This window comes from Babesia microti, chromosome IV (genome assembly GCF_000691945.2).
Source record: "Babesia microti strain RI chromosome IV, complete genome".
Taxonomy (NCBI): domain Eukaryota; phylum Apicomplexa; class Aconoidasida; order Piroplasmida; family Babesiidae; genus Babesia; species Babesia microti.
In genome coordinates this window covers 1626995-1639429 of record NC_034969.1, presented here as the reverse complement: position 1 = coordinate 1639429, position 12435 = coordinate 1626995, and the positions used below count along the sequence as shown (strand labels likewise).

The window sequence follows — 12435 nt, the reverse complement described above, 5'->3', positions numbered from 1 at the left end:
TGTCAAGTGAAACAACCAATGGGAATGGCACCCATGGAGATTTCACTGTTCTTCATCAGAAAATACAATCTCATCGTCGGAATATTCCATCGCCTGCTCCCTTTCCTTCCTAGCCTTATTTTGCGCTTCCATAATACCAATAGCCACCTTTCTCATTTCATTAACTTCCTCCATAGAAATATCGAGTTTTGTCGATTCCTTCAAAATCCTCTCACATATTTCCTCATCCACATTGTCTAGTCTTAAATATTCTAGTGACTTTGAAACATCGTTACGTTCCATAATAGTATCTTTCAGCATTAACGCTAATGTTATAGCATATGAGAATAGGTAAGTCTGCCCCCTCTCCACTAACTGCTCAATGAAGTAACAATTTAGTTGAATTGAATGCACATAAATGGTAAGACCAATGAACCATTTTGACGCGTATGCTTGGGGTGTGATTTGATTTTCCAAAAATTTGGCGTACACTGGGTCTCTAGCCTTTAGTAGCTCAATAAAAACAATCGAGTCTCGGATGTATGATGATGGAACAGTGGAAAAATATCCGTTTACATAGAAACAGTGCAATATCCACATAAGTTTAATAACTTCAGGAGGATTCATAAAGATAAGTAAATAAGCAGTAACGAATCCTTCGCCCTGATGATAATCCCCAATCATATAATACAACATTTTCAGCGTGTTTACCAGTGTTCTTTGCCTGTTTAGATTTTTAAAAGTTCGTTCCCCGTCCAATTTAAATATCCTTAAATGCTCCTCGGTGGGCACTGTTTCGGCAAATTTAAATATAGACTCATCGATATTCTTTAAATAAGTTGAATAATCATCATCTTTGGATTTGTTCGTCAGTGATAAACTCTCCAACATCTTTAAACACAACTTAGACGCATCATCTTTTGATGAAGATATGAATTTGAATAGGCGGGAGGTGAAGGAGTTATCTTCTTTATATTCAGAATCACTTTTACTGTGTTCACCAAGAGATAACTTACAATCCTTTCCACATTTACAATCCTTTCCACATTTACAATCAGTTCCACAGTTACAATCCTTTCCACAGTTACAATCCTTTCCACAGTTACAATCCTTTCCACATTTACAATCCTTTCCACATTTACAATCAGTTCCACAGTTACAATCCTTTCCACAGTTACAATCCTTTCCACAGTTACAATCCTTTCCACATTTACAATCCTTTCCACATTTACAATCAGTTCCACAGTTACAATCCTTTCCACATTTACAATCAGTTCCACAGTTACAATCCTTTCCACAGTTACAATCAGTTCCACAGTTACAATCCTTTCCACATTTACAATCAGTTCCACAGTTACAATCCTTTCCACATTTACAATCAGTTCCACAGTTACAATCCTTTCCACATTTACAATCAGTTCCACAGTTACAATCCTTTCCACATTTACAATCAGTTCCACATTTACAATCAGTTCCACATTTACAATCAGTTCCACATTTACAATCAGTTCCACATTTACAATCCTTTCCACATTTACAATAATTGTTATCGCATTTATTACTAACAATAACGCTCCCTTCTCTCCCCTTATCGCAACATTTGGCTTCACAGTTGGGATCCTTGCACTTTATATCACATTTTGATTCACATATATTTGTATAATGTGAATTATACTGATCTGAGTCGTAATGAATATTGGTGAGACCGGAGATTTTCTCAATAAGTTCAATGGATGGAAATTCAAGTTTAGGATGAGGGTTCAGATACAAAGCCCTAGTGAGGATGTATCTAATGCGTGGACGGATATAGGAGAGGACTTTTTCACCCTCAAGTTCACGATGTGAGAGTAATGGAGAATGTTTTTCCTCTTCGTAAAAGGTTGCATCGTCTACAAAACCCATATCTACAATAATGGGGCGCCGCGGTACATCACTAATAATTAACAGTACGGATTGGTCATTTAAGGGTCAGACCGCTAAACAAGGCCGCCGCCCTTTTCTCCCTCTCCTCTTCCTTCTCTTTCGAATGCACTTGTGCTGGAGATGCTTTTAGGATTGGGGTAGATTGCTTCTCGGGTTTTTCACCAACTGTGTTAACTATAGTTTTGCTCCACTTATAGCCATCAGGGCCCCAACGAGCATTTGTAACAATTTTACCAGAGTCAATTGGCACAGATTGTACCGCCTTTTTTTCTTCAATTGCCATTGCATCATCTGGCAACGATATTGTTGTGTTTTCCATTTTTTTGTAAAACCTATTGACATCTGGCAGAACAAATTCTTGGGGCTTCTCAAATTTCTTAGGTAAACTATAGGGTTTTGCGCCACATTCCAGTGCCCTGTCAGCTATTTTATACAAGAACTTTGTTTTACTCTCAAACCCTTCGGGTAGCTCATAGTTTAAACACTTTAAATCCTGCGACAATATGTACTTGCATTCGTGTACCCTCTGTGCCAAGGTGTAATTTGACGCCATAAGCTTATCAATTATACTATATCATTCTCAGTAATAAACAACAACGTAGGATAGTTACTCACTATTGTGTGTTTTGACCGCGCGTCTTAAGCTTCACTAATGCTAAAAGCAGATACCCATCCAAATCAGTAGCTATATCATGTTGCAGATGTTTTGCGATAATTTCAGCCGTATTGACATCTCCATATTCGCCCATGGCCCAGGCGCACATCTGCATTGGTTAATTGTGATACCTTTTGTAAATATTTCGACTTAGAATCAAGTAGAGATTGGAATTTATTTACAGCATATGATTTGAAAGAATACGACTGTTCTGAGGACATAAGATAAAATAGTTGGTTTGATATATCAAGCGCGATTTTTGACCATTCATTTACCTGCGATTTACTGAAGTTCAACTTCTCTATCTCTAACATAAGAGATACAAGTGTATCTAGGTACCATTCGGCATTTGGCGAATATCTATATTAAATAAGTTTATTACTTTTCAGAAACAAGAGCCACCTTTGCTATTAAATCCTTTTGGTAGTGAGGATCACGATATGATCTACATTAGGTATATTGCCTCACTCCAGTGAAGTTATGAGAGTATCAACTATCGCCTTTATATTGGTCTCATTGGTAATCTTAAAGATGATTTCTAGTGTTTTTCGCGATATAGTTTCATCAACATCGTTCAATAAATCTACGAGTGTGAGTTGATGTTTGAATACGCATTGCGGGTTTATTTCTGCGAGATAAGACAGTGAAACTATGGCCATATACTTCAAGTTGCCATTATTTGATATTATGTATTTTGAAATTCTAGTGGATGCTAGTTCCACTAGTGATTGGGATGCTTGCAACTTTGACATGGTTAGAATACATTGAAGTAGCACCGCCAATGCAGATTTAGTGACATTTTCATTTGTTTTTAAGATTGATAGCAGTATTCCTTGAATATGTTCACTACAATCCGTGCTCGAAACGCCTATTAGTCCCAGTATGTCCAATATTGCAATCTGTATTAGGCAATAGGAATTAAAATGTTCATTAAAATGCAACTTTTTGACATTAATTACAGAGTATGATGAAATTAATTACTTGTAACCATGGTGCTGGAGTGCCGTAATAATCTAATTCATGAGATAATTGCCTTGTAATTATCAATCTCAGTATCTCAACCAACTTGGGAACTAGGTCGCAATAATCACTGGGTGAAACTGCTACCAAATCACGCAATAGGTTCAAACCGATAAACATGATGTTGATATCCTGATCCTCAACGCACTTTCTGAATAAACATTTGATCACCACCTAGTAATGGATGGGTATTGGCTTATATACGTTTGAAAACGTTGTATAGCAACATACGCTTTTCTCTTTACAAATGGATCTGACATAGGATTATCGATTATTTCCAGTATCATAGGTAGAGTTGCTTGGACAATTTCTTTCTTCTCCAGTTGGCAAATAGATGTCAATGCTGCGGATACATCCAAATAGCTGTTGCTTGCCAGATCCTATGTCACAAAGAAATTACTTTTTGGATAGTATTTACTAGCAGAAGAATTATGTCATCATTCGGCGGTATAAGCAATGCACATGCTAGGTATCCTGGGTAAATATTTGTGCCCACCTGTTCTTTTAGCTGAGATATTCTTTTCTTGCGCAAGGTTGATAGCATGAATACGTGCAAAAGGGGCTTCGAAACCAAACATTTCAACATAAATGGCCCTAACAAGTAGCTCCCTTTTCTCTTCCTAACATTAACATAACCTTACGGGTGTATATACAAATTTTTCAAAGCAGCTCTTCAATTTCTGCACCTCCATAGCGATCAATTTTTGTTCTTCCTATATCAAGAAAATTTAATTACCTGGCGGGAAACTACTTCCGACATTTTTTTGAGAAATCCTATGAATTCCTGGGATAGATGGGATGTCTGTGGTCCAACCATCTTCATTATCCCTCCCCACGACTACACACATGTCACTCTGGTATGCTGTGATATTGGCATTAGGATACATCAATTCTGAGTGTAAAAATGTTAATCGATCGATACGCTCGAAGGTGTATAATAATCATTCAAATGACATGCCAATTAACCCTGTAAAAGTACAACATCAAAAACACAATCCATGGCGTACAAAATTTATGAAATTTGACAGTGACAATGAAGAGGAAGGCAATGAAAATGATCATGATGAAGATAATGTAGAGGAGGGAGAGGAAGTTTTGGATTCGGAAAAATCCAAAACTTCCTCTCATATTGTTAATCCAACGGGCACGTCAAAAGATGATAACACTATTGAAAATGACAATGAATATAAGCCAAGAGTGTGTGGCCAAGGTAAGTATTATTTCATTAGGCAAAAGAGGTATTTTAATATACCAACAACAAGACTATGGCATTGCCATAATGGGATTGATTGATAAGGGCACATTAAAGTTATATGCCGGAAATGTAATTCTCAACCAATGTAGATAATTTTGAAGGAGATCTCATTGTGGAATATCATCTCACCAATTGAGATGGCTAATAATAAGTGCTTTTCTATACGACAACCAACGCAATTACCAACAATTTTATGTGCTGGGTATGTAATTGCTCATTCAGAGGAATTGATTCTAGGAATAGGTGGGTGAATGCTCTGGAAAGCTCACGATTGTGTCTAATCACAAAAGTGGTACGTATACATATAATTCAGAAATATTATCTACCCATTTCGATTGATAAAGATTTGTAAGATAATGATTATTTAGCGTTGAACCCGAAGATCCTCCTCCATCTGGAATAAATGTTTTTATGTAAGCTATCGTTTACCCAGTGCCGAATCACAATTCGGGAAACCCGAAATAGTTATAAACGGAAAAACATTGGAACAGATCAAGAATGACGAGATGGAAAGCATTTCGACAAGTGATGAATATGGAACAACATGTAAAACCTTGCTAATCTAGTGTGGAATGGTGAATTACAGAAACCTGATTTTCAAGAAGATGAGTTTAATGGAGATGAGTCTATGGAATCTTTGGCTGAGGCGGAGATGAAGAAGGATATTGCCCCGGAATTTGGCCATGCCAGGATGTTCTAATCATACTATCGCGCGCACAATCTATACCAGAACATTAATTAATAGACGAAACATCAAAATTTATGTACAATAATAATCTTTTAATAATATAATATAATATAAGGCGTGAATATTTGCGTTTAATTATTACACACTAGTTATTAACTATCAAGTCAATTAGTCGTTAAATCAAGCAATCGTCTGTGGTCAATGTGAACTGATAAATTGAATATGCCGTCAGCTGGAATAAGTTGATGGTATTTTCAAAGTGGTTTTAAATATCTGCTTTTTAACAAATGCCCCTCCAATTGGGAAAAACCAATAATACGCTCTAAGGGTTACACTTCTTTTTTTCAGCGACCTGGCAAAATCGGCTAGAAAGTATTTACAAATAATAATTTCATCCTTAACCGCATCCTTAGGATCCGTTAGAATCTCGTCGTGAATTATAATCTGATTAGTAGGATGAGATGATGTTTCATAATCCGCTACGATGTAGAAATAGACCGAATTTGTGCTCCAATTGAAGATCTCCCGGAAATCATATTTAAGTTTCAATTCGACAACAGCCTTTTCATTCTAAATCTTAGTAGAAGTTAGCAAGTATATATACATTATTTCATTTTTATAATATGCCCATGGGATAAGTTAAAATATTAAACATATATATATATGTATGAATGAGCGGAAGAACTTTAAGTCTAAGAAATATTCCATGAAAACATTTCTTACTAACATAATTTAGTACGTTAGAAATAGTAAAATGACGGTTAATTGACATTACTGACTAATACCTTCGATTGACCTATGCCAAAACCGATGATTTTAACATCGGTAATGGATATTGGTATATGTGCATTCTTAAGTTGATATTGTCCCGTCAAATAATTGCCATATAATGCGATTCCTAGTGATAAACTGAATGCGTAAGTAATAGCATGAGCTCTATTTGGAGCACTATCCATAATTATTCTACCCAATAATTCACTAATTGATCAAGATGAGTGATGTGTTAGCGGAAGATCAGCTTAAAATATGCGAATTTTCCAAGTACTTCGATAAAACAAATATGGCAAAACAACGTCTATCTGTATTATCTAAAAAATTTCAAGAGGTAAACGATGCTCAAGATGAAGTTACTGCGTCACTAGAGCCTCCGTTGCTCAGAGTCGGCGATTGCTTTTATAAAATTAACGAAGATAATTTGGAAGAGATATTGGAAAAAATGAAGGCTGACTTGGCGGGGGATGTTGAGAGAATTAAAACTGACATTGACGACCATAGTAAAAAAATAATGTCACTCAAAACAGCGTTGTACTCCAAATTTGGAAATAGAATAAATCTAGACTGATGTAATTCTAAACCGCTGCAGCGATGTAGCTACGAATTAATAAGTTGTATCAAAAATTTCTAAAATTATATATAAACCATCATTAATACTCGGTAGAAAATGAATAGGACCGCATGATTAGTTAATAAATTATCCACGCTTACCCTTTCTAATGCTTTCATTCACTTTATCCTTTAGGGTATCGTAGAAACGTAAGATTGGTACGTGCACTGGAGGAGCGGTAAAAATTTCACCTGTTTGCAAATTACGCATTTTACGTTCACCTCTAAGCGAGTTGGAAAAGACTCCAAATTTAGGTATCATGACCTGTTTATTCTGTTCCATCTTATCGACCAGGTGTTGAATAAATGTGTCAACAACGGCTGCAACTTCCTTCTGTGTCTTCCCCAGATCACTTGCAACTTCGGCGATTAATTCCTTCTTCGTAACATTAGATTGAGTACTAGCATACAATGGTGATGAATTGTAATTGTTATGTGTTGTTATAAATGTTTGGGTCTCATGACCTCTACAGTGGGCTAACGTGTAATTCGCTCTTATGATTAAGAGCAGAATAAAGTTGATGTGTAAAGCGATTCTCGAAGACAAGTTAAATATATTGTGTGAATGACACACATATTTGGATTCCATCATAATTTAGCTTGTAAATATTCAAATGGGCAATGTTTTAGATTCCCAGAACAGCATCGCACACAATAGTTGTGGGGTTAATAACATGGGTAAGGAATCTTCCGTTATATCTGACTACGTGCAGTTAGAGAAGCTTAAAAAGGCTCTTCCACAGAAACTCATTAAGTTATCTGAACAAAAGAAATGTAAATCAATTTCACAACTTGGATTGGCCATTAAGCAATCCAGGGATAGGACAATCCAATCGCATAAATCTAGAAATGATATTTTTTATCAACAAAATCAGCGCCATAACCCAAAGAAAATTAAAAAGTCTAAGGCAAAACTGCCTTCATCTTCTATCAGTACAGAATACGCCCATAAGATCATGGTAAAGGCTAAGAATCTTAAAATAATTTGCTAGTGTGACATAGTAATATCCTTACTATATTAACATGTATTTTTAATTTTTACAATCATTATATCCACTGTCAATCTAGTATCGCCTACATTCATTATATTATGTGTCAAGTGCTACAGTCATATCTGATATATAGGCTGGTGAATTATTATTACTAGAGTAGAAACAAAAAATTAATTACGATATTAACATTTTGATAGTTTCATAAGTTCCCCATGAAATGGCAGCTGCTGGCGTGCAAATTGCGATTCTAGCTATACTTCCACGCATAAAACCACTCAGCCCTCGTATTTTATAAATATTTTTGGCCACAACAAATGGCACCTAAATAATGATACAATACATACTGTAAATACAGTTTTAGAGTTATTACCAACTCCTTTAATACCCTGGGTTTGTATTTTAGTTTTAATTACATCCAATGGATTTGTTAGAAAGGCAGCTAAGGCCCCGCCAATACCAGCGGAAATAAAATAACCGGATAAAGAGGGCAAATTGTTTTTTGAGTTCATAAACTCGACATTACTTTTGATATACTCATTTACCGCAACTAATATAGCTTGAAACGGTATGTTCATGAATAAAGTTGTTGGAAAACTTCTATAAAAAGCACAGCTTCCTTCCTCCTTAATTACACATTTTAAACAATGAATCATACTTCTACATGAAATTAAACTAACTTATAACATCCTAGCTGAAGCCTTTGCTTCATCATATCCGCTGGTACTAATAAAATATCATGGCCAATTGTGGCGACTGCTCCAGCCATAGCCGTGGTAGAAATCTCACTTGATATGCGTGAAAATTTTGATTTATTAACGTTTACATTCACATTATGATCTGATTGCTTAGTAATATTGTTTCCTGAGTTTCTATTCCAATTTGAAATGAATTCGTAGAGGGTAAAATATGCGATGTGAGCTGGTATGCAACCAATTACAATAGCTTGAGTTCCTCTAAATAATCCTCCAAATGGTGCTTTGTTATTCCACGCGATTTGAGATAACGAATTGTTAGAAGTCTGCAATCGAGTCTTAATTGTGTCAAGAGGAAATAAACATATGTGCTCAGCAATTCCAGCTATACTTCCACAAAATGCATGTTGCCAAAATGGTAAGTCGCCTAAATTATTATTGAAATACCGTTCCATGTTTCCCAATTAAATCTAGAATTCCAATCATCGACGCCCGCCATCCATATAGTGCTTATGCCAGCTATACACTTGTTACTTATAATATTCATCAAAATTGGATATCTACATACGGAGTGTATACTGGCATTTAGAATACCTATAGAAATTCGCAATTTACATACATTTAATATATATGTTGGACATATTCCATTTCCAGAGGTATGCTTAATATATAATTTAGCGTTCTGGAGAAGGAATTAATTGGAAACATCCAAAAGATACTAAAAGACTTCATAGATATCATTTAAAAGGTTTGTATTCTTATAATTTAGCAAAGGGAATTAATTGTATACCACCTAATTTGACTAAACTGCATCTTAGACGGAATCCAAACCAAATTGAACTTTTGGAATCAATTCTTTCTCTTCTATAATATAAATATATAATTTAACGCCAAAGATTGTTATTAAGCAATTAGATCGATTCCTTATCAAAAAAGCCAATATATATACTATAATAGACTATAATAATAAAATCTTAATCCATACACTTTAAAATTTTTATATGCCAAGTCATTTTAGCGATTAAATTGTAATATTGTCACTTTAAAATACCATTGAAACTACAATTCTGACAACGGATAACTTATATATGAAAATTACTGTATAACATTTGGATATAAAGTATTTTATAATACATTTTAAAATTGAGTTGATAATTTTACCAACCATATTTCATTTGAGTTTCCCTCTTGGTTTTTCTCATATGCGATGTTTGCTGTAAAAGATCAAATTCATGTTCCTGAGCTTCCATTGCGAGCCAATTGATCTATGTAAAAAATATATCACCTGATGTTTTCTCTTCTGGGTCCTTCTGATTTGATTACTTTGTAAAACATCTCCATCAGAAGTAGTGAATGTTTGTGCTGGAATATTGAAGTTGATAGTTCTAAACTCCTCTTTAAAATGCCCCAAATTTTGACATGTCGGCCTAAATGAATTACTTCTTACATTGTGTTATTGCCTGATATATTTTCTCCATATATATGGGCAGTACATTTTTCATAACCCTTCCACTTAATTAAAATGCAAATACCTCTTTTCCCTTAGGCGCATGTTTAAGTAAATTATCATTAAATGTCTGATCAACTTGGAGAGCAGTGTCGTTTATTTGAGGGGGTTTTGGTGGTTCCTTTTCAGACTTAATATAGTCTTTTTTAAAATCAATATCTACTCCAGGCCTTTTAATTTGGCGGGTTGTTTGTAAAGTAAAAATTTCCTGACTTATATGTACAGAAGATTGTTTGTTATCATTTCTACTGTGATTGGATGGGTTATTGTAGATTTTGTTATTTTTTATTCTTTGTAAATGTTCTCTTCCGAATTTTAAAAGGTCTGTATTTTCTTTGAATTTTTTTTCGTCAAACTTTTCTGGTATATCGTTAGCACCATCAAAAGTTTCATTATCTTCAATTTCTTCAGATTCTTCCGAGGCATCCAATGCAGCTTGTATCCACTCCATGCCTTTAAACCCTTTGGCGTGGAAAATTGTTTGTTTTTTAGTTACTTACTCATCTCAAATTTATTCATTAAAATGTTGCTCAAGTATAAAATGTAATGATTACCCCAATTTTATCGTGCCTACTATCAATTTTAACAATCCGTACGAATCATTCTACAATAAATATAATAATAAAAGAGTCAAATCTATTCTTGATGATAATATATCAAATGTAATAGATGAAACTGTCAATGCGGCCTCGTATTACGAATACTGTACACCTCTACAAAGTGAAACCCATGAGTTTGATCAAGAAAAGGATATATACAATGATGAAAAATATGAAATATGGAGTGATTATGCCAGGAATTTGATTAAAAGAACATATAAGGATGAGAAGGAAAAAAATATAGGCACGTGGAAGGAATCTGTCAAAGGTTTTAACATAGATGTAAGGCCTTTTCAATGTCCAGGTTGTGGTATTTCATTCCAATCTAAAGATGTTTTTTTACCCGGATACATTGATACTCACGAATTTGATAAATTCAAATCCCAAAATATTGAGGATCCTAAGTTAAAATTATTGCCATTGTGTATGAGATGTAAGGGATTTAAAGGTGGAAATGTTTTAAATGATGGAAAACATCTTTCTAATGAATATAAGGAAACGAATAAAAGAAATGATTTAGCTATTGGCAACACTGCCATTGATGCTTCGAATGAAACGGCCTTTGTACTACATAATACTCTAAAGAAAAATTACCATAGGCACGTTTCAATAGTGTACATCATGGATGCTTTAGATCTATATCTTGATAAACGTGTAGTCGATTTTGTTGTGAATAGAAGAAGGGAGATTTCCAAAAGAGTTAAAATGTCTGATGGAGACCAAACCCTTTCAAAATTAACTCTCTTTTATATCGTTGTCAACAAAATTGATTTAGTCCCTTATGATAGTAGGAAAAGGATTTTATGTTATGTTCACAAACTTTTTAACGATGTTCACAAAGAGCTGGGATTAAAACCTAGACATATATTTCTGACAAATTCATTGACTGGAAACGGAGTTAATCTGTTCTATAGTGTTGTATTACACAGCGCTGAAATTTTAAGAAGTAAAGTTTATTTTATCGGATATGCAAATTCCGGTAAATCTACTTTATTGAATTGGTTAGCTAAATTTGCTAGTGATACAAAAAGTCCAGTGTCTCCGAATAGATTAGCAACGAGTATATTCCCCGGGACTACATTAAGGCCAGTAAAGATAGATATTGGAAAGAAGTATGAACTTTATGATACGCCTGGAATACTTCTAACAAATTCAATAACAAGTCATTTATCTGTCGACAATATCCCCATAGCAATACCTAAAAAACATAAAGCTCCCATGATACATCGTGTTAAAGATGGCAAGTTATACAATTATTTAGGCGAATCACTACTGTTAGGTCCATTTGTACGAATCGATTTGGAGGATTCTAAGCCATATTTCTTCACCCCTTTCATTTCCGGGAACATTCCGGTGCGTGTTGCGAGTAGAAAAAGACTGTATATATCAAAGGAAGCACAAGATTTGTCCAGAATGTATCCTGTGTATGAATATGATCAAAGTGGGAATAAGATTGTACATAAAAATAGTAAAGTTCCCCCTGAGATGGAAGATGAAGAGAAGATGTTGGTACCTAAGAAATTCAAGATAATTGGACGTGGATGGAAGACAGCAACTGTGGATATTTGTATTAGGGGATTAGGTTTTGTTGCTGTAGCGGGTGCCCTAAAGGCCACAATAAAAGTTTATACGCATCCTGATGTAGAGATAACGTTGAGAGAGTCTATGTTTCCATCAATTGCGCTTCCATTCTGACACTTACTGTAATTATTTAGTATGTAATTTTATAACTTATCATTTAA

General features: G+C 34.7%; 11 protein-coding genes across 11 annotated transcripts; 5 read left to right on the top strand and 6 right to left on the bottom strand.

The window, feature by feature from the left end:
* Positions 1-42: 42 nt before the first annotated feature.
* BmR1_04g09445 (GTPase-activating protein, putative) lies at positions 43-1881 on the bottom strand (the record flags this gene model as incomplete). The annotated part of the gene is made up of 1 exon (XM_012795014.2): positions 43-1881. One exon carries the CDS (start codon positions 1879-1881, stop codon positions 43-45), a length of 1839 nt encoding a protein of 612 aa, XP_012650468.2.
* Positions 1882-1936: 55 nt separating this feature from the next.
* On the bottom strand, positions 1937-4400 carry BmR1_04g09440 (Adaptin N terminal region; the record flags this gene model as incomplete). The annotated part of the gene is made up of 11 exons (XM_021482786.1): positions 1937-2471; positions 2518-2666; positions 2689-2917; positions 2940-3002; positions 3026-3456; positions 3539-3728; positions 3752-3957; positions 3978-4051; positions 4074-4197; positions 4219-4290; positions 4314-4400. 11 exons carry the CDS (start codon positions 4398-4400, stop codon positions 1937-1939), a joined length of 2160 nt encoding a protein of 719 aa, XP_021337945.1.
* BmR1_04g09435 (conserved Plasmodium protein, unknown function) lies at positions 4424-5532 on the top strand (the record flags this gene model as incomplete). The annotated part of the gene is given in 8 exon segments (XM_021482785.1): positions 4424-4787; positions 4807-4901; positions 4922-5034; positions 5055-5124; positions 5146-5180; positions 5201-5245; positions 5266-5378; positions 5399-5532. The coding sequence occupies 8 exon segments, from the start codon at positions 4424-4426 to the stop codon at positions 5530-5532; spliced, it is 969 nt and encodes a 322-aa protein (XP_021337944.1).
* BmR1_04g09430 (Signal peptidase complex subunit 3) lies at positions 5749-6476 on the bottom strand (the record flags this gene model as incomplete). Its single annotated transcript, XM_012795011.1, has 2 exons — positions 5749-6090; positions 6306-6476. 2 exons carry the CDS (start codon positions 6474-6476, stop codon positions 5749-5751), a joined length of 513 nt encoding a protein of 170 aa, XP_012650465.1.
* Positions 6512-6862, top strand: BmR1_04g09425 (prefoldin subunit 4; the record flags this gene model as incomplete). Its single annotated transcript, XM_012795010.1, has 1 exon — positions 6512-6862. The coding sequence occupies one exon, from the start codon at positions 6512-6514 to the stop codon at positions 6860-6862; it is 351 nt and encodes a 116-aa protein (XP_012650464.1).
* On the bottom strand, positions 6992-7492 carry BmR1_04g09420 (hypothetical protein; the record flags this gene model as incomplete). Its single annotated transcript, XM_012795009.1, has 1 exon — positions 6992-7492. One exon carries the CDS (start codon positions 7490-7492, stop codon positions 6992-6994), a length of 501 nt encoding a protein of 166 aa, XP_012650463.1.
* Positions 7493-7577: 85 nt separating this feature from the next.
* On the top strand, positions 7578-7895 carry BmR1_04g09415 (hypothetical protein; the record flags this gene model as incomplete). Its single annotated transcript, XM_012795008.1, has 1 exon — positions 7578-7895. The coding sequence occupies one exon, from the start codon at positions 7578-7580 to the stop codon at positions 7893-7895; it is 318 nt and encodes a 105-aa protein (XP_012650462.1).
* Positions 7896-8069: 174 nt separating this feature from the next.
* On the bottom strand, positions 8070-9086 carry BmR1_04g09410 (mitochondrial carrier protein, MC family; the record flags this gene model as incomplete). The annotated part of the gene is made up of 4 exons (XM_021482784.1): positions 8070-8216; positions 8240-8552; positions 8573-9014; positions 9035-9086. 4 exons carry the CDS (start codon positions 9084-9086, stop codon positions 8070-8072), a joined length of 954 nt encoding a protein of 317 aa, XP_021337213.1.
* A 13-nt stretch (positions 9087-9099) lies between these two features.
* Positions 9100-9457, top strand: BmR1_04g09405 (hypothetical protein; the record flags this gene model as incomplete). Its single annotated transcript, XM_021482783.1, has 3 exons — positions 9100-9243; positions 9266-9335; positions 9357-9457. 3 exons carry the CDS (start codon positions 9100-9102, stop codon positions 9455-9457), a joined length of 315 nt encoding a protein of 104 aa, XP_021337943.1.
* Positions 9869-10545, bottom strand: BmR1_04g09391 (hypothetical protein; the record flags this gene model as incomplete). The annotated part of the gene is made up of 3 exons (XM_021482782.1): positions 9869-10014; positions 10035-10099; positions 10120-10545. Coding segments are annotated over 3 exons (637 nt in total), but the record flags the coding sequence as incomplete, so codon positions are not given.
* On the top strand, positions 10544-12388 carry BmR1_04g09390 (Uncharacterized protein YqeH; the record flags this gene model as incomplete). Its single annotated transcript, XM_021482781.1, has 2 exons — positions 10544-11933; positions 11955-12388. The coding sequence occupies 2 exons, from the start codon at positions 10544-10546 to the stop codon at positions 12386-12388; spliced, it is 1824 nt and encodes a 607-aa protein (XP_021337941.1).